At 43.4% G+C, this 25,169-nt stretch overlaps 2 protein-coding genes across 4 annotated transcripts in view; both read right to left on the bottom strand.

Moving 5' to 3' along the window:
- Positions 1 to 25,169, bottom strand: part of LOC101931388 (ATP-dependent translocase ABCB1-like) — a 432,036-nt gene that overhangs the window by 353,995 nt on the left and 52,872 nt on the right. The gene's annotated exons all lie outside the window — the stretch shown is intronic.
- The window catches only part of LOC103307427 (ATP-dependent translocase ABCB1-like), a 69,596-nt gene continuing 52,924 nt past the window's right edge, over positions 8,498 to 25,169 (bottom strand). For 2 of the 3 annotated variants that reach the window (XM_065583269.1, XM_065583270.1), the window contains exons 23-29: positions 24,377 to 24,477; positions 22,301 to 22,441; positions 16,824 to 16,980; positions 14,338 to 14,535; positions 13,252 to 13,458; positions 12,158 to 12,304; positions 8,498 to 10,753 (exon numbers count right to left, since the gene is read on the bottom strand). In XM_065583269.1, the coding sequence (XP_065439341.1) occupies positions 10,556 to 10,753; positions 12,158 to 12,304; positions 13,252 to 13,458; positions 14,338 to 14,535; positions 16,824 to 16,980; positions 22,301 to 22,441; positions 24,377 to 24,477 (1,149 nt within the window). In that variant the 3' untranslated portion in view covers positions 8,498 to 10,555. Of the gene's footprint in view, positions 10,754 to 12,157; positions 12,305 to 13,251; positions 13,459 to 14,337; positions 14,536 to 16,823; positions 16,981 to 22,300; positions 22,442 to 24,376; positions 24,478 to 25,169 lie in introns of those variants that run through there. The other variant, XM_065583271.1, reaches the window with a different exon arrangement.

Below are 25,169 nucleotides of genomic sequence, written 5' to 3'. Positions count from 1 at the left end.
GTTAGCCATAGTCCACAGTTATGGGCAGTACATAGCTGCATCAAACCAGAGCAATCACCATGATGCATTCTGCCTTAGGATGGGAGAATTCCCTCCTGAGCTCCTCTGAAAGCAAGGGAAGTTCACCCAGTTCTACATCTCTTAACAGGGTACAGTCTGCTCACAACCCTCTCCACAACACACACATACACTGGTCCTCCTTGGAATTTCTTAGTGGAGAACAGCTGGGTATGGTGGACTTCTTCTGGTCACAAAGGGAGTTCCATACTTTGTTGAAATGTTATCTCAGCCTTTTGAAGCCAATGATAGTTCTGCATAAATTTAAAGTTCGGACTGTCGCCTGTTTCCCCCATTTCTAGAGAAATCATTTGGTATTGTTGACATTGACTAGAAAAATGAACTCCTCATTTGAAAAGATAAATATAAATACTAAGATGACTAAATTGGATAGTTCTGAAAACTTCACCATCTGAAGAGACACAGTGTATAGGACCTTAGCCTTGATGGCAGGTCAAACACACTCCTGGTTATTATTAGTTATTATTATTAATTAACTATTATTAGGCCTGTCAAGCGAGTTAAAAAAATAATCACAATTAATCATGTGATAAAAAATTTATCGTGGTTAATTGTGCTGTTAAACAATAGAATAACATTTATTTTAAATATTTTTGGATGTTTACTACCTTTTCAAATATATTAATTTCAATTACAACACAGAATACAAAAGTGTACAGTGCTCACTTTATATTTATCTTTTATAACAAATATTTGCACTGTAAAAAACAAAAAAATGTATTTTTCAATTCACCTCATACAAGTACTGTTGTGCAATCTCTTTATCATGAAAGTTGAACTTACAAATGTAGAATTATGTACAAAAAAACCTGCATTTGAAAATAAATCAATGTAAAGCGTTGGAGCCTACAAGTCCACTCAGTCCTACTTCTTGGTCAGCCAATCACTCAGACAAACAAGGCTGGTTACAATTTGCAGGAGATAATAATGCTGCCTGCTTCTTGTTCACAATGTCACCTGAAAGTGAGAACAGGCATTCGAATGGCACTGTTGTAGCTGTTGTTGCAAGATATTTACATGCCAGATGCGCTAAAGACTCATATCCCTTCATGCTTCAACCACCACTCAGAGGACATGCGTCCATGTTGATGACGGGTTCTGCTCAATAACAATCCAAAGCAGTGTGGACTGATGCATGTTCATTTTCATCATCTCAGTCATATGCCAAAAGCAGAAGGTTCATTTTCTTTTTTGGGTTCTATAGTTTCCGCATCAGAAAGTTGCTCTTTTAAGACTTCTAAAACCATGCTCCATATCTCGTCCCTCTCAAATTTTGGAGGGCACTTCAGATTCTTAAGCCTTGGGTCGAGTGCTGTAGCTATTTTTAGAAGTCTCACATCGGTACCTTCTTTGCGTTTTGTCAAATCTGCTGTGAAAGTGTTCTTAAAACGAACATGTGCTGGGTCATCATCTGAAACTGCTATAATATAAAATATATGCAGAATGCCAATAAAACAGAGCAGGAGGCATACAATTCTCCCCCCAAGGAGTCAGTCACAAATTTAATTGATGCATTATTATTTTAACAAGCATCATCAGCATGGAAGCATGTCCTCTGGAATGGTGGCCGAAGCATGAAGGGGCATACGAATGTTTAGCATATCTGGCATGTAAATATCTTGCAACAACAGCTCCAAAAGTGCCACGTGAATGCCTGTTGTCACTTTCAGGTGACATTGTAAATAAGAAGCAGGCAGTAGTATCTCCCGTCAATATAAACAAACTTGTTTGTCTTAGCAATTGGCAGAATAAGAAGTAGGACTGAGTGGATTTGTAGGCTCTGAAGTTTTACACTGTTTTGCTTTTGAGTGCAGTTATGTAACCAAAAAAAAAAATCTGCATTTCTAAGTTACACTTTCATGATAAAGAGATTGCACTTCAGTACTTGTATGAGGTGAATTGAAAAATACTATTTCTTTTATCATTTTTAGAGTGCATATATTTGTAATCAAAAATAATAATATAAAGTGAGCACTGTGCACTTTGTAGTCTGTTGTAATTGAAACCAATATTGAAAATGTAGAAAAGGGTTCACAAATATTTAATACATTTCAATTGGTATTCTATCGTTATAAGTGTGATTAATTACAATTATTTTTTGAGTTAATCATATGAGTTAACTGCAATTAATTGATAGGCCTAATTAATTATTATTATTATTATTTAGATTATGGTTGAATCCAAAATATGCTAGTGTCTTTCCAAAAACAGAGTTTTGGCCCAAAGAATAATCAATCTAAAAAGACAGACACATGAGAAACATAATAAAATGAACATACACAAGTGGAAGAGTTTCCAAATATTTTCTCAAAATTCACTTCTGCTGCAAATCTTTAAAAAAAATTATGCAACCATTGATGACTTAGTTGAATGACAGTCAGGTACTGGTGATTTTCACATGTTCAACAGGGGAACAAAACTACTTGAGATGATTTGGAAGTTGCGTAGGGCACTAGTGGTCTAACCATGTATTCTCTATGCCCGCTTCCCTCCTCGTGTCTGTCAACCCACTTTCCACATCTTGGCTGTTTGGGATAGGAACGGTCTTCCTACGTGTTTGTACAGTACCTAGCACAATGCAGTTTCAATCCTGACTGGAGCCTTTAGACACTTGCGCAACACAAACTATTATTAATTATTATTATTATTATTAATGATAAAGCATCTAGGTGAACCAAGTCCTGCAGCTAAAAGCTATTGACAAAGTTCTACCCGGCATTTCCACGTGCAGCGAATAATGACCTTTGGGAAAAGCTTTATGGGGAAAGATGAAAAAAGAGAAAAATCTCTGATGGGAATTGTTGGTCACCCAATGACTAGGAAGAGAGATGTCAGAGGCTGCATATTAGTAAGAAGCCTTGTTCTCTTTGGATCGCGCGGCTGGGAGTTTCTCCATTCAGTGACAGCAGAAGTGACCAATGTGTTAATTCGGTTCCAGCTTTTAGAAGCATGAGAGTGTGTCAGCCTTTGTCATAAAGCTCCCCTTGACCTTCATGTGGTCTCTACAGGAAATTGTAAAAATGCCATTAACAAGTGAGTCTAGGGGAATAGGGAGATTAACATAGGTTGAAGAACTGTTAGATCTTGCAGGATCAGTACTAGACTATGTGTCAGAAGCTGCAGATCCACTGGTGACAGGCTGCACCTGGGGTGGGAGGGACCCGTGACAGGAAGGCAACGAGAAAGTGTTCTGCTCCTGCTCCTCATTTCCCTCCTCTGTACTGCATGCAAAGGGACAGTGTGAGCAAGCTGAGCTGAACCTCTCGCTGTATCTCGAAGACTCAAAACCCTTCTGGCTAGATTTTGCCACTCCCCAGCACTGGGGCACCAGCCCAGCCACACGCACACAACTGGTGGAATATAAATGAAAAGGAAGATTTAAGAGGGAAAAAAGGGGGTCAAGGAGAAAGGAAGAGGCTGTGGCTCCTGCCTCCCAGGTGCCTTGCCTGATGCTCCTATGGAGTTCCACATACAATGGCATTTAAGTGGCAGGGCCTGGCACAGTGGTAATCATGCAACAATTAACTTTGCTTGAAATAAGTCTAATTGAAATGGTAACTGTAGTACCTGTGCCCCGTGGGAGGACTTATATGGGTGGACATGAAGTATGTTACAGGTGTGCAAGGCTACAGGGTAAGCAGCCTGACAAATTTCTCTAGTGTAAGCAAAGCCTGTCTTCAAACGGAGACTCTTCCTTTTGAAAAGTTTCTGCTCTGTCATTGTGTCCCTTTTTCTCTAGGTATAGGAGAATGAAGCAAGACACTGACAGATCTCTGTATGTGTCATTTGAACCCCTTTCTCCTTTAGGACCAGAAAACTTAGTATTTGTATGATAGTAACTGGCACTAACAATGCAGCGGCATTAGTGGTTGCATCAGCGTTGTAAGCGCTAGTGTAGATGCGTTTGGACATTTTTATCACAGTGCCATGAAAACCTTCTCTGAACAGGTGGTAAAAAAAGTTCCCAATCCCAGGCTACAGTAGCAGCTTAGCACTGGTGCAGCAGCCCTGTTATTCTAACACATTTACTAAAGTATTGAGTGTAAATACACTAGGGTATTTTGTAGCTGTTTTTCAGCTCCATTGCATCTATTATCCATGGTGTAAGTTCTAATGTAGATCAAGAACAGGCATTTTTCTGTCACAAGGGTAGCTATTTTCCTAGTGTAGACAAGGTCTTTGAGAGAGATAAGATGAGTGAGATAATCACTTTTATTGGACCATTTTTTGGTGGTGAAAGGGACAAGCTTTCGAGGTTACACAGAGATCTTCTTCCTCCTGAAGAAGAGCCCTGTCAAAGCTTGAAAGCATGTCTCTCTCTCACCAAGAGAAGCTGGTCCAATAAGAGATTTTCTCGTCCTCCTTGCATCTCTAACGCTATGTCTCCACAGCAACTAGACACCCTCGGCTGGCCCACGCCAGCCAACTCAGGCTTGCAGGACATGGGCTTCGGGGCTGTTTCATTGCTGTGTGGACTGTGCTGAAGCCTGAGGTCTGGGACCTGCCCATCTCACAGGGTCCTAGAGCCCGAGCTCCAGCCCAAGCCCAGAAGTCTACACAGCAATGAAACATCTCCGCAGCCTGAGCCCTATGATCCTGAGTCGGCTGACGTGGGCCAGCTGAGGGTGTCTAGTTGCTGTGTAGACATATCCTAATATCCTGGGACCCCAGCAGGGTTACAACAACACAGCGTACAAGGTCTTTGAGAGCACTTTCACTTCACCCTCCAGCAACGTCAGGTGAATAGACCTTAACGATTCTGCAGAGTATTTTCATGGTTCCCCTAATTGGGAAAAGTCATATCCCATTAACATTTAAACAGGCCAGCTCTTGAGTGACAGGAATTTTCATAACTACTGGTATGACATAAGACCAAAAAGCTCTCCATTAGCCAGACATATTCACAATTATAAACACATAAGTAAAGTCATTGGTACAATATATGTCGATTACAACTCGCTCAGAATTTAAATTAGACTCATAACGCTCATCCCTGGAAAATAAAGACACACTGATTTAGCATTTCAGCTGAATTGAATAAACTCTTATTATTTTTTCATTTCCCTAAATTATAGCAAATCTGTTTTTAAAAGGGAGAAAGTTGCTAAGGATCTGAGGGTTGCAAATGGTGATTCCAATGAAATTCTTCCTTATCCCCATAAGGCCATCATGAAGTAGCTTCTTTATGGAGTTATACAATCCTCTGCAGCTTTGAGATTGGTGAATGGGAGTTTTATAGATTGTAGAGGAGATGAAACATTTGGGAAGGAAACTATGCTAAATGTTAAACTCAGCTACCACTCTGGAAATTGTTTGGCTGACAACCTGGTGACGGGTAAACCAAAAGTATGGATATCAGGGGAATGGGGAACTTCAGCACCCTTTGGGATTGTCCTACACTATTGCAAATAAGAATACAAGGACATTTCACTCCTTAACACCAGCAGAATTGGCATCTCCTACTGTCAGTTTGTCTAAGTATTTATACTATGCTCCTCACAATGGCTGCAGTTTGAATTAGCATATATCAGTGTAAATTTGATTCCTGACCCCAAAGAGTTCATCAAATTTGACAGCAATTTATGCTGAATTTACAGGTGAGTTGAATGGTTAATTATGTTGTGGCTGCTCTCCAAAATCTTGGTGCACTTTTTCTCTCTCAGGACTTCATACATTAGCAATAACCTAGCATGCTTAGATAAGCACTAACTAGGGTGCCCAGATGTCCCTATTTTATAGGGACAGTCCCGATTTTTGGGTCTTTTTCTATTACCTCTCACCCCCGTCCTGATTTTTCACGTTTGCTGTTTGGTCACCCTAGCACTAACGTAACATAGATTGTGACATACATGTTTTATGCCCCCTCCCCCTTCTTCAATGGGTTTGAGACGCCATTAGAGTCAGTGAGTAGATGTGGGCTGATGCTTTTTCCAGAATGCTCGTGACAACCAGCATTGTGGGCCAGGCTCATGGCCACACTGGTGCAAACTGGCCTGTAATAGGTCCTTGCCGGGGCTCGACCCTTCCGGGCAGGAGGGGAGCCACACCGACTCACTACTGTGGGAACAAGCAGTCCGTTAGTCCAGAAGCTCCGGCCCTCTGGTGCGGGGGCGGAGCAAAGCCGACAGCTAGCTCAGGGCTCAGGCCCTCAGGCAGGGGCTGAGCAGACAACCGGGAGTTCGGGGCTCAGGCCCTCTGGTGCAGGGGCTGAGCCGACAACAGTTAATTCAGGGCTCAGGCCCTCTGGTGCAGGGGCTGAGCAGACAGCAGTTAATTCAGGGCTCAGGCCCTCTGGTGCAGGGGCTGAGCAAGCACCCAGTTAGGGAGCCCAGGCCCTGAATCAGGGCGGGGCACACACAGTGATAGCTCAGGCCCTTGGTTACAGGGGCTGAGCAAGCAAACAGTCAAAGAGCCCAGGCCCTGGATCAGGGCGGGGCACACACAGTTATAGTTCAGGCCCTTTGGTGCAGGGGCTGAGCAAGCAAACAGGTAAGGAGCCCAGGCCCTGGATCAGGGCAGGGCACACACAGTGATAGTTCAGGCCCTTTGATGCAGGGGCTGAGCAAGCAAACAGGTAAGGAGCCCAGGCCCTGGATCAGGGTGGGGCACACACAGTTATAGTTCAGGCCCTCTGGTGCAGGGGCTGAGCGAGCAAACAGTTAAGGCACGCCTAGGCTCCTACAGCCGAGCGTTGGGTGAGGGGGAAGACTGCCACCCGTGAGCGGCGGGTGGCAGGGGGGAACGCAGGCCCACCCACTCCACTGCGTTCCAGCCCAGGGCCCTAGCAGCGGTTACTGCCGCTGCTGGTCAGTGGGGTATCCAGACCGCAACACACTGACATTGGCTCACATTCGTCTGCAGCCTGACTGGGGTCGGCTATCCCCGGGCTACTTCCAGTTTCCCCCTCAGGGCCTACCTCGTTCGTCGCACCGGGCTCGGGCCAGTCCAGCTGCATGGGCTCCTCTCGGCCAGGGCTTGGTGGCAGGTCCGGTAGCTCCGTCGGGAAATCAGGCCAACTGCACTCGGGCGGCTCCTCCGGGTAACAGCAGGGGCGAAGGGGCTCTGGTGCGGTCTCGCCTTCCGGGTTAGCAGGGTGGGGGTTCCAAGGGTTCCTCCCAGCGATGGGAGCGGACGGGCTCCGGCAGCTCCTCCTCGTAGTGGGCCCGGGGCAGCTCTGGCCAGTTAGGGTCCTGGTCTCGGAGGTCTCCCGGCCGCACGTCTGCTCTCTGTGGTGGCTGGCAGCTGAGTGAGCTCTGGCGGCCGGCCTTTATACTTCCTGCCCCGCCCCTTGACTTCCGGGGGGCGGGAACAGGCGGCGGTGGCTCCACCCACTCCAGTGCCTGCACGGGGGCTCCCTCTTCTGGGCAGGAGGGGAGCCACACCGTCTCACTACATGGCCACATTGGGCAGCGGAGGAATCCTCTTAAGTAGGGGAACCCTCTGGCCGTGCAGGTCCAGACAGCCTTCAAACTGGCCAAGATACTATCTAGTGCTGCAGAGTGGCAAAGATGCTGCCCAGTGTAGCAGCTGTGGCCAGGCAGAAGCGGGTGGGGTTAAAATGCCATTTTAGCCTACAGGTCCTCCGGCGTGGCTCCTATGTCTTGTACCAGGTTGTTGCCTGTCGGTTTCAGAATTTGGCAGCTGCAAAGCTGGCTTAATACCACATTTACCTCTTCACTGCTGGCCAGTATCTAGACCAGTTTGCAGGCTGTCTGGGCCTGTCTCTCCAGCTGATCTGGACTGGAAAATACAAGTGGGTATCCTTCAGTGGTGGGGTAAGACTGGGGTAAAAATGAGACCAGGCTGGTGGGGGGTGATTATGGTGGATTGGGAGAAGCTACCAGAGAATATGGCTGATTATGGGACCCCCCATATGTGGGGGAGTGTTTGGCCATCATTTGTTATCAAAGCTTGCACCACAGAGATCTGGTTAGATTGATGCAGCACACTCCACATACTTGAACAGGCATTTGACTGTATGGGGTTTCTGTTGGAAATCTGAAGAAGTGAAGAGTTTGTTCTGTTTCCTTGGTCACTGGCTGTTTTATGTTGTCTGGGATTTGCTTTTGTTGTGTTGTGTTTTATTGCTCTGGATTGTAATCATAATGGGAGACTGATATTGGTGTGCTTTATTATATTTACACTGAAAATAAATAAATATTGGTTCTTTTAAGTAGTGGGGTGTAGAATTGTGGAAGACTAAGTGAACCGACCCATATTACCTTCATCGTATTTGCCATTTTCCTGTTAAATTTCCTCCTTCGAAATACAAGTGAAGAAGCCAGATGTATACAGTGGTAGGTTTTCCAGATTCATTTTTTAATAAGTGAGGTGCAGCCACAGAGCCGTGTCCTTTCTCCACACAGAAGATCAGCATCGTTGAACGCACACTCCAAGCATAGACTAAAATACACTAACTAGCAAGAGCTGGTTGTTCTGGCCCCAGCAACTTCTAATCCCACAATATTTGAAAGAATGATCTGATACTTGACACCTCCAGGCTTTTTATTTCAAAACGATTTTTCCAGCAATACAGACTTGATTGAATTTGGCTGGCTATTGCTACAGAAGAATGCACTGATGAACAACGTTGACAACATGCCAAGAATGATGTAGGTATAATCATCTTCCTGTACGTCATATGTAATGCTGACACCTTTCTCTAAGATGGCAAAATGATAGGACCACATGTCTAATAGTTGTGGCAGCTCATATGTACTGTCGGTTGACTGAAGCAAAGTCCTTTTCTAAAGCTTTAATGTCTAATTGTGCACGTCTCCTCAAATGTTTTGCCCAGCTCTATTAAAACAAGTTCAAAGTTATCACATTGGAAACAGATTGAGCAGTGAAGCTTTTTGGCCTCTACTCTACATTATCTGTGTTGATGTGACTATGAGATCCCATTAACTAGCTACAGATGTTCTATAGTTCATACATTACGTGGCCTTAAAATAAACTAAGTTTGGCAATCCTCTCTGTGTAATCTTTGAATGATTTTCTACATTCTTTATTATAGGCTTCACCTTTACCGTAAACAGACTTAACAACTGGTTCCAGTGTAAAAACAAAACCAGACAAAGGGACATCTTTGATTCCAGTTTGGATAATGGGGAAATACTGTGAGAACAGCCATTGATTTCTCTATAACCAGAAGTTAAAAGTCACTTTCCTGCACACATCACGGTGGTGCTAGCAGAAACTGACCAGCCCTTCCCAATGTGTCTACAGAGGATCAATGGCCCATAGTGGGAGTAGCCCTTCATGGTAGCTGCTAAGAAAAGCTGAGTGGGGATGAGAATGAATGGGGAAGAGTGACCAGATGTATTTTGGCGAGGTTGAGAGCAAAGTTTTATGTGTTTTTTTTAATATTTTGTTTCCCTCAGACCTAGAAGCAGGGAAACAAAAGGGGCAAAAGACATAAATTATTTTTAATTTCTGTCTGTCACAAGTAAGCAGAGGCATCTGAAAGTGTGAAATATTCCAAGCTCGGGTAGGGTGTAAATACTAAACAAAAACCAAAGGTGGTTTTGATTTTGTCTTTGGCAAACCAAAAGGTGAGTTTGCCAGAAGCAAACCCAAAACAGGGCTGCCCGAGTCTGTCTGTCTGTCTCTCTAATAAGTAGATGACATAGGTTCCTCAACTGTTGTTTAAGCATGATGATTGACTATCTTAATGGAAAAACACTCTGATAATAAAATATTATAACAGAGTTGTGTAAACAACTGTGACTATACATAGATCAATCAATATGTATAAAATGCCATTTAAAAATCTGAAAAAAAATGTTTAAATCTAACTTCATATGGTAAAACCCTCACACACAGTTTTTTGTTAAATAGCTATTTACATGGTTAACATTAATCAGCTCCAAAAAGAGCCATCATGGTCATTGGGTGAATAATAATTATTTTTAAGTCTTTTTGAAATAGCCTTAGTGGTTTCAAAAGAACCAGTAAGTTCTGTGAGGTCAATAATACAGGTTTTAACAATAATTTATAAGCAAACAGTTTGTGATCTATTTTGTCAATACACCTCTACCCCCATATAACGCTGTCCTCGGCAGCCAAAAAATCTCACCGCATTATAGGTGAAACCGTGTTATATCGAACTTACTTTGATTCGCTGGAGTGCGCAGCCCCCCCACCCAGAGCACTGCTTTACCGTGTTATATTCGAATTTGTGTTATATCGGGTCACATTATATCGGGGTAGAGGTGTATATATTTCCATGAAAGGCTTGTAATCATTAATATAAAAGCAGATTAAAATTAACCAACACGCCCCAAAGGATTTTACCAATAGGATTAAGTAACACTAGAGCTGTGACACAAGGAAAAAATAAATGTCTCGTCTGTTTTTTACTACATGCCTGTGTATTGAACCTGCAGACATCTCAGGAATGAGGTGCATCTTTAATATTACTTAGCTGTGGGTTGTGTGTGTATTTATACAAATAGATTAGTTTGTAACATTAATGTTAATGAGAAACTTGTGCATTTACAAGTGCATAGTAATGTCCTTCCTTTGCCAGCAGCTGGCTGTGAGTCCCTTGTTCCACTACTTTTCCATTATGAATCACTGCTATGACATCAGCGTTCTGGACGGTCGTCAAGCGGTGAGCAATAATAATGCAGGTTCGACCCTTCCTGGCATCGTCCAAGGCTTTCTGGACAATCTGCAGACAGATGCAGTGAAAAATGTATTACTTGGAGAATCTTCCCTTTCCTAGGTAACACATTTGCCTTTACAGTTCACATTATCATGTGGGTGTTCCTCACTGGGGTTTAGGAGTCAATACTTCCCATGCATGAAGGAGGCCTCAAACACAGGGGCCTGATATTACAACCTTTATTTGTGTGAGTAATTCCACTGAAGTCATTGAGACTACTCTCATGAACACAGGCTAGCAGAACGAGGTCCATAAGGATCTAGTTTGGACCAACTTAGATTTACAACAATTTGCAGAGGTGTAATGAATTGTCTGTGATATTAGTTGCTTACCAAATGTGTGTGTTATATTTGACATTGCATCCTGTCTGTATCCAACTACATGCCAAATTTAGAGAAACTAAAACTTGCACATCCATTGATAGTACCAGCAATGCCAGACACTTCTTGTTATCCATAAAAATCCAAAATTCAGGATCCTGACATCTGGCTCACAACTGGATGGCGGTTTGCACGGCGGCATTTTTCACTTCTACTGCGTCCCCACCCAAATGAACAGTTTATTCGTCCCTATGGCGTCTCCCCCTCTCCTGGAGATGGGGGATGCGGTGAGGAAGCTCAGCCAGCTGAGCAGCAGGGGACAGCTTAATTACACTCTCTTCACTGCACAACATCTCCGGAGAGGTGGGAGGTGTTGCTGAAGCCTTTTTTCCAAGCCAGCTGCTCCTGCGTGTCGCCTCTAACCCTCTGAACGCAGGTGGATCAAAGGACTGGGAAGCGGACAGAGGCAGGACAACATTAAACTTCTTCATTGTTCCATTCTGTCCTGACAGCCAGCAGTTCTACTGGCAGAGTGGATCCCTCTGGGTCTCTGTAGCAACACCTGTTCACCCAGACAGAGCAGGAAATAGTGCAGAAAGAGACCCACTTTGCTGCTAGTGCTGCTGGCTGAAGGGAAGAGGACGGAGCTGGTGACTTGCCTTACAAGGCCTCCTCTAGTAGATCACAGTCTCCTGTTTGAGGACACCTGTCTCAAACTCAAAGCTGCTAATTATGAATGGGATTTTCCAAAGTGCTCATCATCGGCCTAACTGTGAACCCATTAAAAGTCCCATGACTTCATAACTGACTTTGAAGGAACTGAGGCAGGCCCAAACTGAGGAGTTCTGAAAATCCCACTTTGTCTCCAGCCCCAAGTATTGCTGACTACCATCAGCTCCCAATTTAGACACCAGGAGCTGAAGGCACTCTACACCTTGCAAAAGCAGGTCATAGACAGGGAGTGAGCTAAGGCTTGTTCTGTGGAACTTTCAAAATTGTATTGTAGATGGAGCGTCTGTGTGCTTGAAGTGAAGCATTCGAACCCTGTAATTTTGTGTGTATTACAAATGGTAGAATGCATATTACTAACCTTTTCACTTTCCGTGTCAAGAGCAGATGTGGCTTCATCCAGAAGCAGAACTGCTGGCTTACGAACTAGAGCACGAGCAATTGCAATTCTTTGTTTCTGACCTCCAGAAAGTTGTGCTCCTTTGTCACCCACTCGGGTGTTATACTTCTGTATAAGTAAATATTCATTGTGAAGGGAAGTTAGAAACAGAAAATTATATTTTTAATAGCAGATAATGTACTGTCTTAAGCATTTCCACCGTGAAAGAAAAAAGAATAATGTAATGGTTTTTAATAAAAAATAAAATGTTATAAGATCTTATTAAGTGTTTGAATCAAAATGCATATCTACAGCTACACGTATTGATAACTGCTCTGTAATGAAAATTCATTTCAGCATTAGAAAAAGACTAACTCCCAAGTGGTGCAACCACTGATGTGTCTAGTCAAAGACACCTGTACTTAAACATATAGATCTCAAGAGACTTTTATAATTTCAAGGCCCTAGAGACCCACACTCAGGAGGTGACGGTTTATTTCTTACACATACAAAACTTTCTTCTAAGTAAATTTTGAAAAACTATGTGGTAATGAAAAAGAAATATTGTTTTTTTCAATTCCATGCAACTCTACAGGAAGCCTGATTTCTTTGGGCTTTTCCAAGGTCTTTCTCCACTCTGAGAACTAAGTCCATGGCAAACATGAAGGTTAAGATGTACTTGAAACATTTTACCTTTCAGATAAGACTAAAACTAGAGAAAGTTTCTGCCAAAAAAGAATTGGCAAAGTTTATGAGGAAATGAAAATAAAGGTTCAGAATCGAATGTCTCTTTTATAGTTGTTATATAACATCACTGTAGTAGAGGAAAACAAGAAAACTGGAGCTCGGATTTTGCATTTGAATTAGCTAATTATGACTGCGTATGTGTTAATACATATTGCAAGTTACATTTTTAAACATCAGCTTCCTATTTTCCTCTTTGAGAATTGTATACACAAGAAAATAAGCTTTTAAAAAAAAAAACAAAAAAGCATATTGTTTTGCACTAATGGGAGTTGCTTAGATAAGTCACAGTATTTACCCCACACTGAGAATGGAAAGACATTTTCATTTACCTCTGGGAGATTTTCTATGAAGGTGTGAATATTTGCTGCTTTAGCTGCCTCTTCAACTTCCTCCTGGCTGACAACCCTACTGTTGTCTCCGTACTGGATATTTTCAGCAATGCTGCAGTCAAACAAAATAGGCTCCTGTGATACAATACCCAATTTGGACCTTAACCATTGCAAATGCAAAGACTTGGTATCGAACCCGTCTGCAAACTAGAAACAGAAAAAGGGAAAAATCATTCCCTGCAGAATGCAATACTCCTCCTCAGGCGTACAATGTAAATGTGAAACACCAATCTGTACAAATCCTCTGAGCTGTGTTAGAGTTACAGTAAAAGTAAAGTGGTCAGTGAACCACTTCTGATGAAATAATAGATCAGATCTTTCATCCAAACTTGAACTGAACCAAAACTCTGAAAATTCAAAAGAAGCTCAGATAACCTTTTCCTCTCAGAAGTATTTTTTTGTGCACATCTGCTCTGCTAGCTTCCATAATAGATGTGGAATTGCCAATCTATAGTGAGATGTGCCCACAGAATTTCCATCTTTACTGATGATGGCAGGTACCAGAGATCTCATGAGAAAGTCTGTTCACGAGCTTCTTAGACCTAGATGGTTGATAACCTCCAATTAGAATCCACATCTTTGGGCATTTATTCAAACGTCCTTTGACCCTCCATCTCTAGGCTATTCTTCTTGGAGCTCCCATCATCATTAATAGGACTTCCATCAAAAGTCTCATCAAGTGATGAATTAGACCTCAAACTGTGTCATGTTAACATGACTACAGGACTAGAGACAAGGGTTACATTATGGGAAGTATATTCTAATGCCCCCTCCAATATATCAAGTAAATCAACCGAGAGATGCAATCTACTGATCTAAAGCCAGGACGGGGAGTCAGAAGATCCAAAGTTCTACTCCCGGCTCTACCTTAAACAAGTCCCAAGTCTTCTCTGCAGTACCCAGACCTGTAACAACACTTATCCACCTCAAAAGGGGTGTTGTGCGGATGATGATATGTTTGTAAAATACTTTGAAGAACAGTTCTATAAGCTCTTAGCGCTAACAGCTTCACAAATCTTTTCTTACCACTTGTCCTGCCATAGGGTCATAAAATCTCTCCAGCAGCTGAATGGATGTGCTTTTCCCACAACCACTGCTCCCCACCAAGGCTAGCGTCTGTCCTTTATTAACCTTCACGCTGAGTCCTTGCAAAACTTGAGCTTCTGGTCTTGTAGGGTATATAAAATGGATGTCCCTGAATTCAATGTTGCCATCAAACTGACTCTGGAAACAGTAGAAAATACAAATTTATGACAGAAGACCTGTCTATCTTGTACTGAAGCATCAAACACAACTTATTATGGTCATTTAAATGAAGGCGTGACAAGTCAGTTTATTATTGCTTAAATATGCAGTGCGATTGGATTGGTATCTTCTGTGTACGGGACCTCCTTCTTGAGTGGTTCTTTTCTGCATCTCTCTCTCATTTATATCATTCCTTTTCAGCCTGGTTCACAAGGACTATCATTACTTTAGGTAAGTAAACAACCCTAATACCTCTCTTTTATGTCATCATTGCATATAACCCAGACACTATCATTGTGTGTGGAAAACATAGTTCCTGCCCCTGGGAGTTCACTCTCTAAATATTGTCATTTAAACACATAGTACGCAGGATGAACATAGTACAAGGTGAACATCAGATCTCAGATTGGGTTAAACATTTTTACTTTGGTGGATTATTCATAGTTTTCAAGGACAACTATGTTTTAAGTGTAGGTTTGAATAAGGAAAGGGTAGCTGATTGGCTCTTTTATGTAGGAAGGGAGCTCTGCGTATAAGAGGTAGCAAGGAAGAAGACTTGAAGACAAGGGTGAGTGAAGGAGATGTTAGGAGAGACTGTGGAAGCCTCCTCTGATGCCTGGGGGATGGGATAGCTCTAGGACCACAATACCAGCACTGCGAGTACAATGGGCTCTTACAGCACCTAGAGAACTGGACTTTCAAGGTTTAAACTCTTTGGGCCAAATCTTAACTTCATTGAAGTCAAAGGCAGCTGCTTCACTGGCATCAGGATTTGGCCCAGAGTGGTTTCACTTTCAATTAACATCTTTATCTGCAAGAAGATATTTCCCCCAGAGCATTAGTAGTCTGGGCATGTGGAGCTGATTCAGGAAAGTAGTCAAGCACATGTGTGACTTAAAGTTGTGCACATGAATTACTGACATGCTTACAGTATGTGCCTGAGTCCTTTTCTGAATCGAGGCCACTATCCAAAAGCTAGAATTCTAAAGCAATTTCAAGTTTCTGAAAGGCTGGTTCTGCTTGTAAAAGCATTTATGAAAAGCACTGAGAGACAATATGAAATGTGTTCAGTTTACAAATACAAAGATGAGTTTCTAACTGTCAACACTGGACTTTGAAAGACAAGCTGGGTTCTTTCCATCTCACGTATAATCACCAGGAACAAAAGTTACGTCCTCATTAATACTTGTGCAACCCCTTTGACTTGAATGAGGTTACTCAAATGTTGTATGCAGTGTTGTTATAGCCGTGTCAGTCCCAGGATATTAGAGAGTCAACGTGGGTGAAGTAATATCTTTTATTGGACCAACTTCTGTTGGTGAGAGACAAGCTTTTGAGCTTATACAGAACTGAAGAAGAGCTCTGTGTAAGCTTGACAGCTTGTCTCTCTCACCAACAGAATTTGGTTCAATGAAAGATATTAACTCGCCCACCTTGACTCTCTGTTACACAGATGTAACCGACTGGAACTTAGCAAACAAGTCTGCTGATAATGCACAAGAAGGAATAGACTCTCACTCACTCTCCCCCACAGCTGCATAGTTTACAGGCCTAAAAAGCAGCGAAAACATACTTATATTACTAAAGAAAGCAGTTATAACTCTGGGCTTGTCTTCACTACCAGGGAGATGGACACTGCTGCAATTGATTTAGCGGGTGTCGATAGCAGAGTGCTCTCTGATCGAGTCTGATACTCCACCGGAACGAGAAGAGTAAGTCAATGGGAGAGCATCTCCCATCAATGCAGCACAATGAAGACACCGCGGTAAGTCGACCTCAGCTACATCGAACTCAATTACATTATTCTAGGGTGACCAGACAGCACATGTGAAAAATCGAGACAGAGGGTGGGGGATAATAGGAGACTATATAAGAAAAAGACCCAAAAATCAGGACTGTCCCTATAAAATCAGGACATTATTCACATAGCTGGAGTAGCGTAACTTAGGTCGACTTACCCCAGTAGTGTAGACAAGGCCTCAGAATACATCCAACGGACACAACAGGAGAATGAAATGTCATTCTTCCAGTCATTTTTCAAAACAGAACCGCGCTTAAAAGTATTCTATTAATTTCTCAAGCAAAAAGGTATTAAATGGCACTGGGCAAATATAAAATTATTAAGTTATTGCTGTTAAATTTTACCCTCCCTGTCTGGTCCGGTCTTCTGTGACATTGCAAAAGGCAATTTAACAAGATTAATACAATTAAGGACAATACAGTACCACCAGGTTTGTTAGTTTCAAGGACTTTCTGAATTGCCTTACCAGTTTTGTACCCTCTTCACTATAGCTGTCAATTAAGGGTTTCTGATCCAAAAGCTGAAAGATTCGTTGGGAAGAAACTTTAGCTTTGCCAAAATCTGGTGCCAAAGAAGTGGACTGCCCAACATTTATAACACCGTATAAAACTGAGAAAAAGGCTCTGAAAACCAAACACAAAACATCTTTCAGTTAATCTAAAGAGAGACTTTTTTATTATTGTTCATAAATTACAAATATTGTTTTCCTTATTTAAAACAAACAGACTTAACACTATCTATAAATCTGAGAAGTGTGACATTTTTACAACTTTATTGTTTAGAAAAATTACACAGAAAGGATTAGAAACAGAGGTTTACAGCTACAAACATTTTTAGGGGTGACTTAGGCCTGGTCCACACTACGAGTTTAGGTCGACTTTAGCAGCGTTAAATCGAATTAAGCCTGGACACATCCACACGACGAAGCCCTTTTTTTCGACTTAAAGGGTCCTTTAAACCGGTTTCTTTACTCCACCTCCGACGAGGGGATTAGTGCTAAAATCGGCCTTTGCGGGTCGGATTTGGGGTAGTGTGGACGGAATTGGACGTTATTGGCCTCCGGGAGCTATCCCACAGTGCCTCATTGTGACCGCTCTGGACAGCGCTCTCAACTCAGATGCACTGACCAGGTAGACAGGAAAAGCCCTGCGAACTTTTGAATTTCATTTCCTGTTTGCCCAGCGTGGAGAGCACAGGTGACCACGCAGAGCTCATCAGCACAGGTAACCATGATGGAGTCCCAGGATCGCAAAAGAACTCCAGCATGGACCGAACGGGAGGTACGGGATCTGCTCGCCATATGGGGAGACGAATCAGTGCTAGCTGAACTCAGTAGCAGTAAACGAAATGGCAAAATATTAGAAAAAGTCTCAAAGGGCCATGAAGGACAGAGGCCATAACAGGGACGCACAGCAGTGCCGCGTGAAAATTAAGGAGCTAAGGCAAGCCTACCACAAAGCCAGAGAGGCAAACAGAAGGTCTGGGGCAGGTCCGCAAACATGCCGCTTCTACGCGGAGCTGCATGCCATTCTAGGGGGTGCAGCCACCACTACCCCAACCATGTGCTTTGTCTCCATCAATGGAGAATCACGCAACAGGGAAGCGGGTTCAGGGTACGCGGAAGATGATGATGATTAAGACAATGAAGATAGCTCACAGCAAGGAAACGGAGAAACCGGTTTCCCCAACAGCCAGGATATGTTTATCATCCTGGACCTGGAACCAGTAACCCCCGAACTCACCCAAGCCGTGCTCCCAGACCCTGAGGGCACACAAGGGACCTCTGGTGAGTGTACCTTTGTAAATATTACACACAGTTTAAAAGCAAGCGTGTTTAATGATTAATGATTAATTTGCCCTGGCAATCGCGGCCAGTACAGCTACTGGAAAAGTCTGTTAACGTGTATGGGGATGGAGCGGAAATCCTCCAGGGACATCTCCAGAAAGCTCTCCTTCATGTACTCCCAAAGCCTTTGCAAAAGGTTTCTGAGGAGGGCTGCCTTATCCTGTCCACCATGGTAGGACACTTTACCACGCCAGGCCAGTAGCACGTAGTCTGGAATCATTGCATAACAAAGCATGGCAGTGTATGGTCCGGTGTTTGCTGGCATGCAGACAACATCCATTCCTTATCTCTCTTTGTTATCCTCAGGAGAGTGATATCATTCACGGTCACCTGGTTGAAATGGGGTGATTTTATTAAGGGGACATTCAGAGGTGTCCATTCCTGCTCTGCTGATCAGAAATGTTCCCCGCTGTTAGCCACGCGATGGGGGGGAGGGATGAAGTGATCATCCCAGAGAATTAAGTGTGTGTGTGTGTGGGGGGGGTAGTTGGGTTTCTGCTGCATGTTAACTTGGATACCGCAGCCCCTCCTTTTACATTGCAAACCCATTTTAAATGGCCAACCCAACGGGTCCTTGGTATGGGAAATGAGGGCGCTGCTGTTTGAAGGTTAAAAAAGCCAAAAGACTGTGGCTTACTATGGCTGCCTGCAAGCCGAATTCTGTTGCCTGGCACTGCGTGAGTGATCTCTCACACCAAACCGGCAGGCCCCCAATATAAGAGGAAAAATGCGACCTTGTAACGAAAGCACATGTGCTGTGTAATGTGAACAGCAAAATTTAACGTGAGTGTACCCATTGTTCTCTAAAATGTGTCTTTTTTAACCACTTCTCCCTTCTCCTCCACCAGCTGCAAATGTTTCTCCTTCGCAGAGGCTAGTGAAGATTAGAAGAAGAAAATGGCAGACTCGAGATGATATGTTCTCGGAGCTCCAGATGTCTTCCCACGCTGACAGAGCACAGCAGAATGCATGGAGGCAGTCAATGTCAGAGTGCAAAAAAGCACAATATGAACGAGAGGTGAGGTGGCGGGCTGAATCGCGGGCTGAAGAGAGCAAGTGGCGGGCTGAAGAGGATAGGTGGCGTCAGCTTGCTGACAGAAGGCAAGAGTCGATGCTCCGGCTGCTGGAGCATCAAACTGAAATGCTCCAGCGTATGGTTGAGCTGCAGGAAAGGCAGCAGGAGCAGAGACCGCCACTACAGCCCCTGTGTAACCAACAGCCCTCCTCCCCAAGTTCCATAGCCTCCTCACCCAGACGCCCAAGACCTTGGCAGTTATCCCCGTAGTTGTGTGATGAATTAATAAAGAATGCATGAATGTGAAGTAACAATGACTTTATTGCCTCTGCAAGCAGTGCTCGAAGGGGGGAGGGGAGAGTGGTTAGCTTACAGAGAAGTAAAGTGAACCGGGGGTAGGGGTGGGAGGATTCATCAAGGAGAAACAAACAGAAGTTTCACACTGTAGCCTGACCAGTCACAAAACTCGTGTTCAAAGCTTCTCTGATGCGCACTGCGCCCTGCTGTACTCTTCTAACCGCCCTGGTGTCTGGCTGCGCGTAATCAGCGGCCAGGCGATTTGCCTCAACCTCCCACCCCGCCATAAATGTCTCCCCTTTACTCTCACAGATATTGTGGAGCGCACAGCAAACAGCAACAACAATTGGAATATTGGCTTTGCTGAGGTCTATTCGAGTCAGTAAACTGCGCCAGTGTGCTTTTAAACGTCCAAATGCACATTCCACCACCATTCGGCACTTACTCAGCCTATAGTTGAACAGGTCCTGACTCCTGTGCAGGCTGCCTGTGTACAGCTTCATGAGCCATGGCATTAAAGGGTAGGCTGGGTCCCCAAGAATAATAATAGGCATTTCAACATCCCCAACGGTTATTTTCTGGTCCGGGAAGAAAGTCCCTTCCTGCAGCTTTTGAAACAGACCAGAGTTCCTGAAGACGCGAGCATCCTTTCCCGGCCATCCCACGTTGATGTTAGTGAAACGTCCCTTGTGATCCACCAGGGCTTTCAGCAGCATTGAAAAGTACCCCTTGCGGTTTATGTACTCGGTGGCTTGGTGCTCCGGTGACAAGATAGGGATATGGTTCCATCTATCGCCCCACCACAGTTTGGGAATCCCATTGCAGCAAAGCCATCCACTATGACCTGCACGTTTCCCAGAGTCACTACCCTTGATATCAGCAGGTCTTTGATTGCGTTGGCTACTTGGATCACAGCAGCCCCCACAGTAGATTTGCCCACTCCAAATTGATTCCCGACTGACCGGTAGCTGTCTGGCATTGCAAGCTTCCATAGGGCTATCACCACTCGCTTCTCAACTGTGAGGGCTGCTCTCATCCTGGTATTCTGGTGCTTCAGGGCAGGGGAAAGTAAGTCACAAAGTTCCATGAAAGTGCCCTTACGCATGCGAAAGTTTCGCAGCCACTGGGAATCATCCCACACCTGCAACATGACGCGGTCCCACGAGTCTGTGCTTGTTTCCCAGGCCCAGAATCGGCGTTCCATACCATGAACCTGCCCCAGTAACACCATGATTTGCACATTGCTGGGGCCTGTACTTTTTGAGAGGTCTATGTTCATGTCAATTTCCTCATCACTCTCATCGTCGCGCTGCAATCGCCTCCTCGCCTGGTTTTGCTTTGGCATGTTCTGGCTCTGCATATACTCCAGGACAATGCGCGTGGTGTTCATAGTGCTCATAATTGACGCGGTGATCTGTATGGGCTCCATGATCCCAGTGCTATGGCGTCTGTGCTGAAAAAAGGCACAAAACTATTGTCTGACGGAGGGAGGGAGGGAGGGGCAAGTGACGACATGGCTTACAGGTACAGGGAATTAAAATCAACAAAGGTGGCTGTGCATCAGGGAGAAACACAAACAACTGTCACACAGAATGGCCCCTCCCCAAAGATTGAACTCAAAACCCTGGGTTTAGCAGGCCATTGATTTCACGGAGGGAGGGGGAAGCAAATGAATACAGAACAAATCTGGTCCATCTATTTTTTACATCTTAAGCTGGCAGCAGACGTTGCAGCATGACTGATGGCCATCGGCATCTTCTGGATGCTTGGCAGAAAATGATGTACTACGACTGCTAGCCATCATCGTCAAGACGGTTCAATAGGCCAGGAGACAAAACATGTCTGCCCAGGTGCCTCTGATTGAACTTACTGAGGAATACGACGAAGACGGATACCAGTCGTAATACACCATCCACTGCCAAAAGCCAAGGAGCTGCTGCTGTGTAGCAATGCAGCCCCATGTCTGCCAGCACCCAGACAGCCGATGACAGCTATCAGTCATACTTCACCGTGTACTGCCAAAAGGCAATTCGCTGCTGCTGTGTAGCAATGCAGTACCACGCCTGCCGGCACCCAGATGACATATGGTGACGGTGAGCTGAGCTGAGCTTAGCGGGCTCTATGCTTGCCGTAGTATGTTGTCTGCACAGGTAACCCAGGTAAAAAGGCGCGAATCGATTGTCTGCCGTTGCTCTGACAGAGGGGGAAGGGCCTGACAACATGTACCCAGAACCACCCGCGACACTGTTTTTGCAGCATCAGGCATTGGGATCTCAACCCAGAATTCCAATGGGCAGCGGAGACTGCAGGAACTGTGGGATAGCTACCCACAGTGCAATGCTCCGGAAGTCGACGCTAGCCTCAGTACTGTGGACGTGTTCCGCCAACTTAATGCACTTAGAGCATTTTATGTGGGGACACACACAATCGACTGTACAAAACCGATTTCTATAAAACCGGCTTCTATAAATACAACCTGATTTCGTAGTGTAGACATACCCTAATGGTATGTAATTTCTCCACGCAGAAGCATTTCATAAAGCTCGTTGTCTGCAATGAAGTGTCAACAGTAAAAGTTTCTCCATAGTAAATAAACTGAGCCAGGCTCTATACATGCCAACACACCTGTTTCAAGCTTCCTCTCCCAGAAATAACCCTTCTGCCTGAATTAAACTCCTGACCAGATTCTAAAATGTTTGACCTCTTGCACTATTGCCTCAGTAACTAGACTGATACACAATTACCATGTGTTGAAATCACTGTCTTTGGACTGATGTGTACTCACATAAATACATTTTCAAAGTTTGTATAACAATTAGCAATGAGCCATGCCCCGAATCTGAAGATTGCTGCACCGAGAAAGTAGTTTGCACATTGGGGTATTCCATAAGTAAGTCCATATAGTGGGGCTTTTGTTAGAGAGTCCCTGATAAAAAAAAAAGATTTATGTTAAAGGAAAATGAAATGCCAAGAACAGAGACTGGCCGGGAGAAGGTCACACCTTTGTATTAGGGGTGGCAAACCATATACCTCACTCACTCAAATAATAAATAATAATTAATAAAGCTGCATGCTAGGGGCTCCATGAAGGTGCCTCTGGAGAGAACTTACGGCAAATGAGACCCCTTCATCCCAACCAGCTGTTTGTTGGATAGGACCTTATGATAAAATTCCCTTTAATAGTCTTAACATTTTAACACTTGAATGCTGGTTTCCAGAATAAATATTTATGGATGGCCAAGGATCTGACACAAAGCAAATTGATAATTTCGATAAGTCTCTTATGATCTTTGAATGCTTGAATTTTTGGACAATTTGGATAAATGTAGTGGTCACCATAGAACAGTGAATGTGTACAACACAGCATAACTGAAGCACTGCAGATATTGCCTGTTCTGAGTACAGGAGGGGAAAAAGTAGCAACTCAGACCCCCTGTACAGTGGTGACTTTTAAATGGTGACCAATGTTGTTGTGTGGGATGGTAAAACTGAATCACCTTAATTACGTGCAAACCTTGCTGTGACAAAGAAACTGGCAAAATGATTTTTCAACAGAAAACGCAATTTCTGCATATTTGAAAATTTCCATTGGGAAAAAGATAACAAAATATTTTATTCTGGGTTGGTTTGACCTGAATTGAAATATTTCTGCTTTGCACCCATAGCCATGTGACTCCGATAATGCATTATGCCAGTCAGTCAGAGGGGAGACCACACTGCATCATGGGAGATATACTCCAACCAGGGAGCCTGGCCCATAAGAGAGGCAATGTTCCAAAACAGGGAAATGCAGTTTGATGTTGAACTAGATAGAAACTAAAAGTTTCAGGTTAGTTAAACAAAAGAAAATTAAATATTTCAATTATTTGGGAATATAAAAATATTTTGTTTGGAGAAAAATGCAAAAATGGAATGATTTGCCATTTCTAAATTGAAATTTTTCTAAAAAACTTTTCTTTCTGTGAAAAAAAATTGATATATTTTCACATTTTGTCCCACTTCAGAGCAAAACAGAGGTTGAAATATTAGAATTTCCCACAGGATAGAAATTCAGATTTTCACTCATCTCTAGTGCTCATATATTTTTAAAATGTTTTCCAAAATAGTTTCTCTAAAAATCATAATATTGTGATACAATGATCTGAGAAGACTAGAGACAAGTACTAAAGCTGAGAGTCCCATTTCTCCAATGAAATATAGATTTTTTTTCTCATACTGATGGTTTATAGAATATTGAATCCTAAAACTGTCATTGGCAGAGGACTATCATTTTCAATCCCTACTTTTACTTAAAGCATATTTAAGGGGAAAGAAACAAAATGGATAGTAGATCATTTCATTTAAATAAAATGGAAACGAGGAAAATGTCTGACATATTTGGATATTAGAAGTTAGCCCCTGCAGTGGTTAGCTTGTAGAGAGTGAATGAAAAGGCCAAAGGGGAAAAAGAAATGCATCTTATTTCAAGACCTGCAAGTTCTTACTTGTAGTTAAAGTCATAATATATGGTGACGTTATGTAGTATAAAGTCTTTGCCACTTGACCCATGAAGCTCATTCTGCTGCAGTACTTGTGAAGCAAGTAAATATCCCATATTCATGTTAATAAAAACTTTATACCAGGTCATTAAATTCTCTCTCTCACACAAATATTACATCACATACAATAGCATCTAAGAACGTATTTTAAAGAAACGGAGTAAATACATTTTACCCTGCCAAAATCTTTTCAAATCATTTATATGTTTAATATTTTCAGTCTGAAAATGAATGTAATATGAATAAATCTTGAGTAGTTTTAAATTAAGAAAATATGTATTCATTGCTTTTAAAAAACAGAATTGTTTGAGAGCAAATCCTACCTGTATGGACCATTCAAACTTGCATTATATCTCTCATAGAATGCATCTTCACTAGTTAATGAAGCCACAGTTCTTATATTTTCAACCGCTTCCATTGAAATCTAAATCAGGAGACAAGACAGATATGAAGTATTCTCTTATGTTTGAGTCTCCTCCTACCACTACATAGTTAGCACATCTATAGCACTTTTCATCTTTCGCTCTCCAAGTGTTTTTCTTTTAAAAAAAGGAGATTAAGTATCATTCTCAGGAAAACTTTTTGTTGCACAGCAGCATTAGCTGGCACTATAGAAGCCATTAAAAGGTAAGAAGTTGCTCCTTGCTCTGAGTACACACATCCCAGGCAGCAGCTCACTGGAGGGCTGCATGCTACCTTGGTTATGCAGCCTGAGCGGCACATTGAGCTGGGTGAGCCCCAAACTCCTGCTACCCACCACCAGTGGGGACTCCTGCTCCTGCTTCTGCCAGGCTTCCCCAGCCATGTGCCAGCCCACCCAGTCCACCCCTCCTCCAAACCAGGCCCATCCCCCACACACTTTGGCCAGCACTCCCACAGGGGTGACGTGTATCTTTGCTTTTCATTTTCTGGATTTCAGATGTTTGAATTTGCATATTCTTTAGCCCCCCTGATCCTGGCTTCATTGGGGGGCAAGGTGAGAGGCTCAGAAACTCCAAGAAGAGCAGGGTCCCTAGATCCCAGCTCACATGGAGGAGCAGGGCTCCCTTAGATCCAAGCACATTCACAGAAGGGGAGAATTCTGGGCTGACAGCCCACCCCAAATCCTCAACTTCC

The sequence above is a fragment of the Chrysemys picta genome, chromosome 2 (assembly GCF_011386835.1).
Source record: "Chrysemys picta bellii isolate R12L10 chromosome 2, ASM1138683v2, whole genome shotgun sequence".
Classification (NCBI taxonomy): domain Eukaryota; kingdom Metazoa; phylum Chordata; order Testudines; family Emydidae; genus Chrysemys; species Chrysemys picta.
This window is presented reverse-complemented; position numbering and strand designations above follow the sequence as displayed.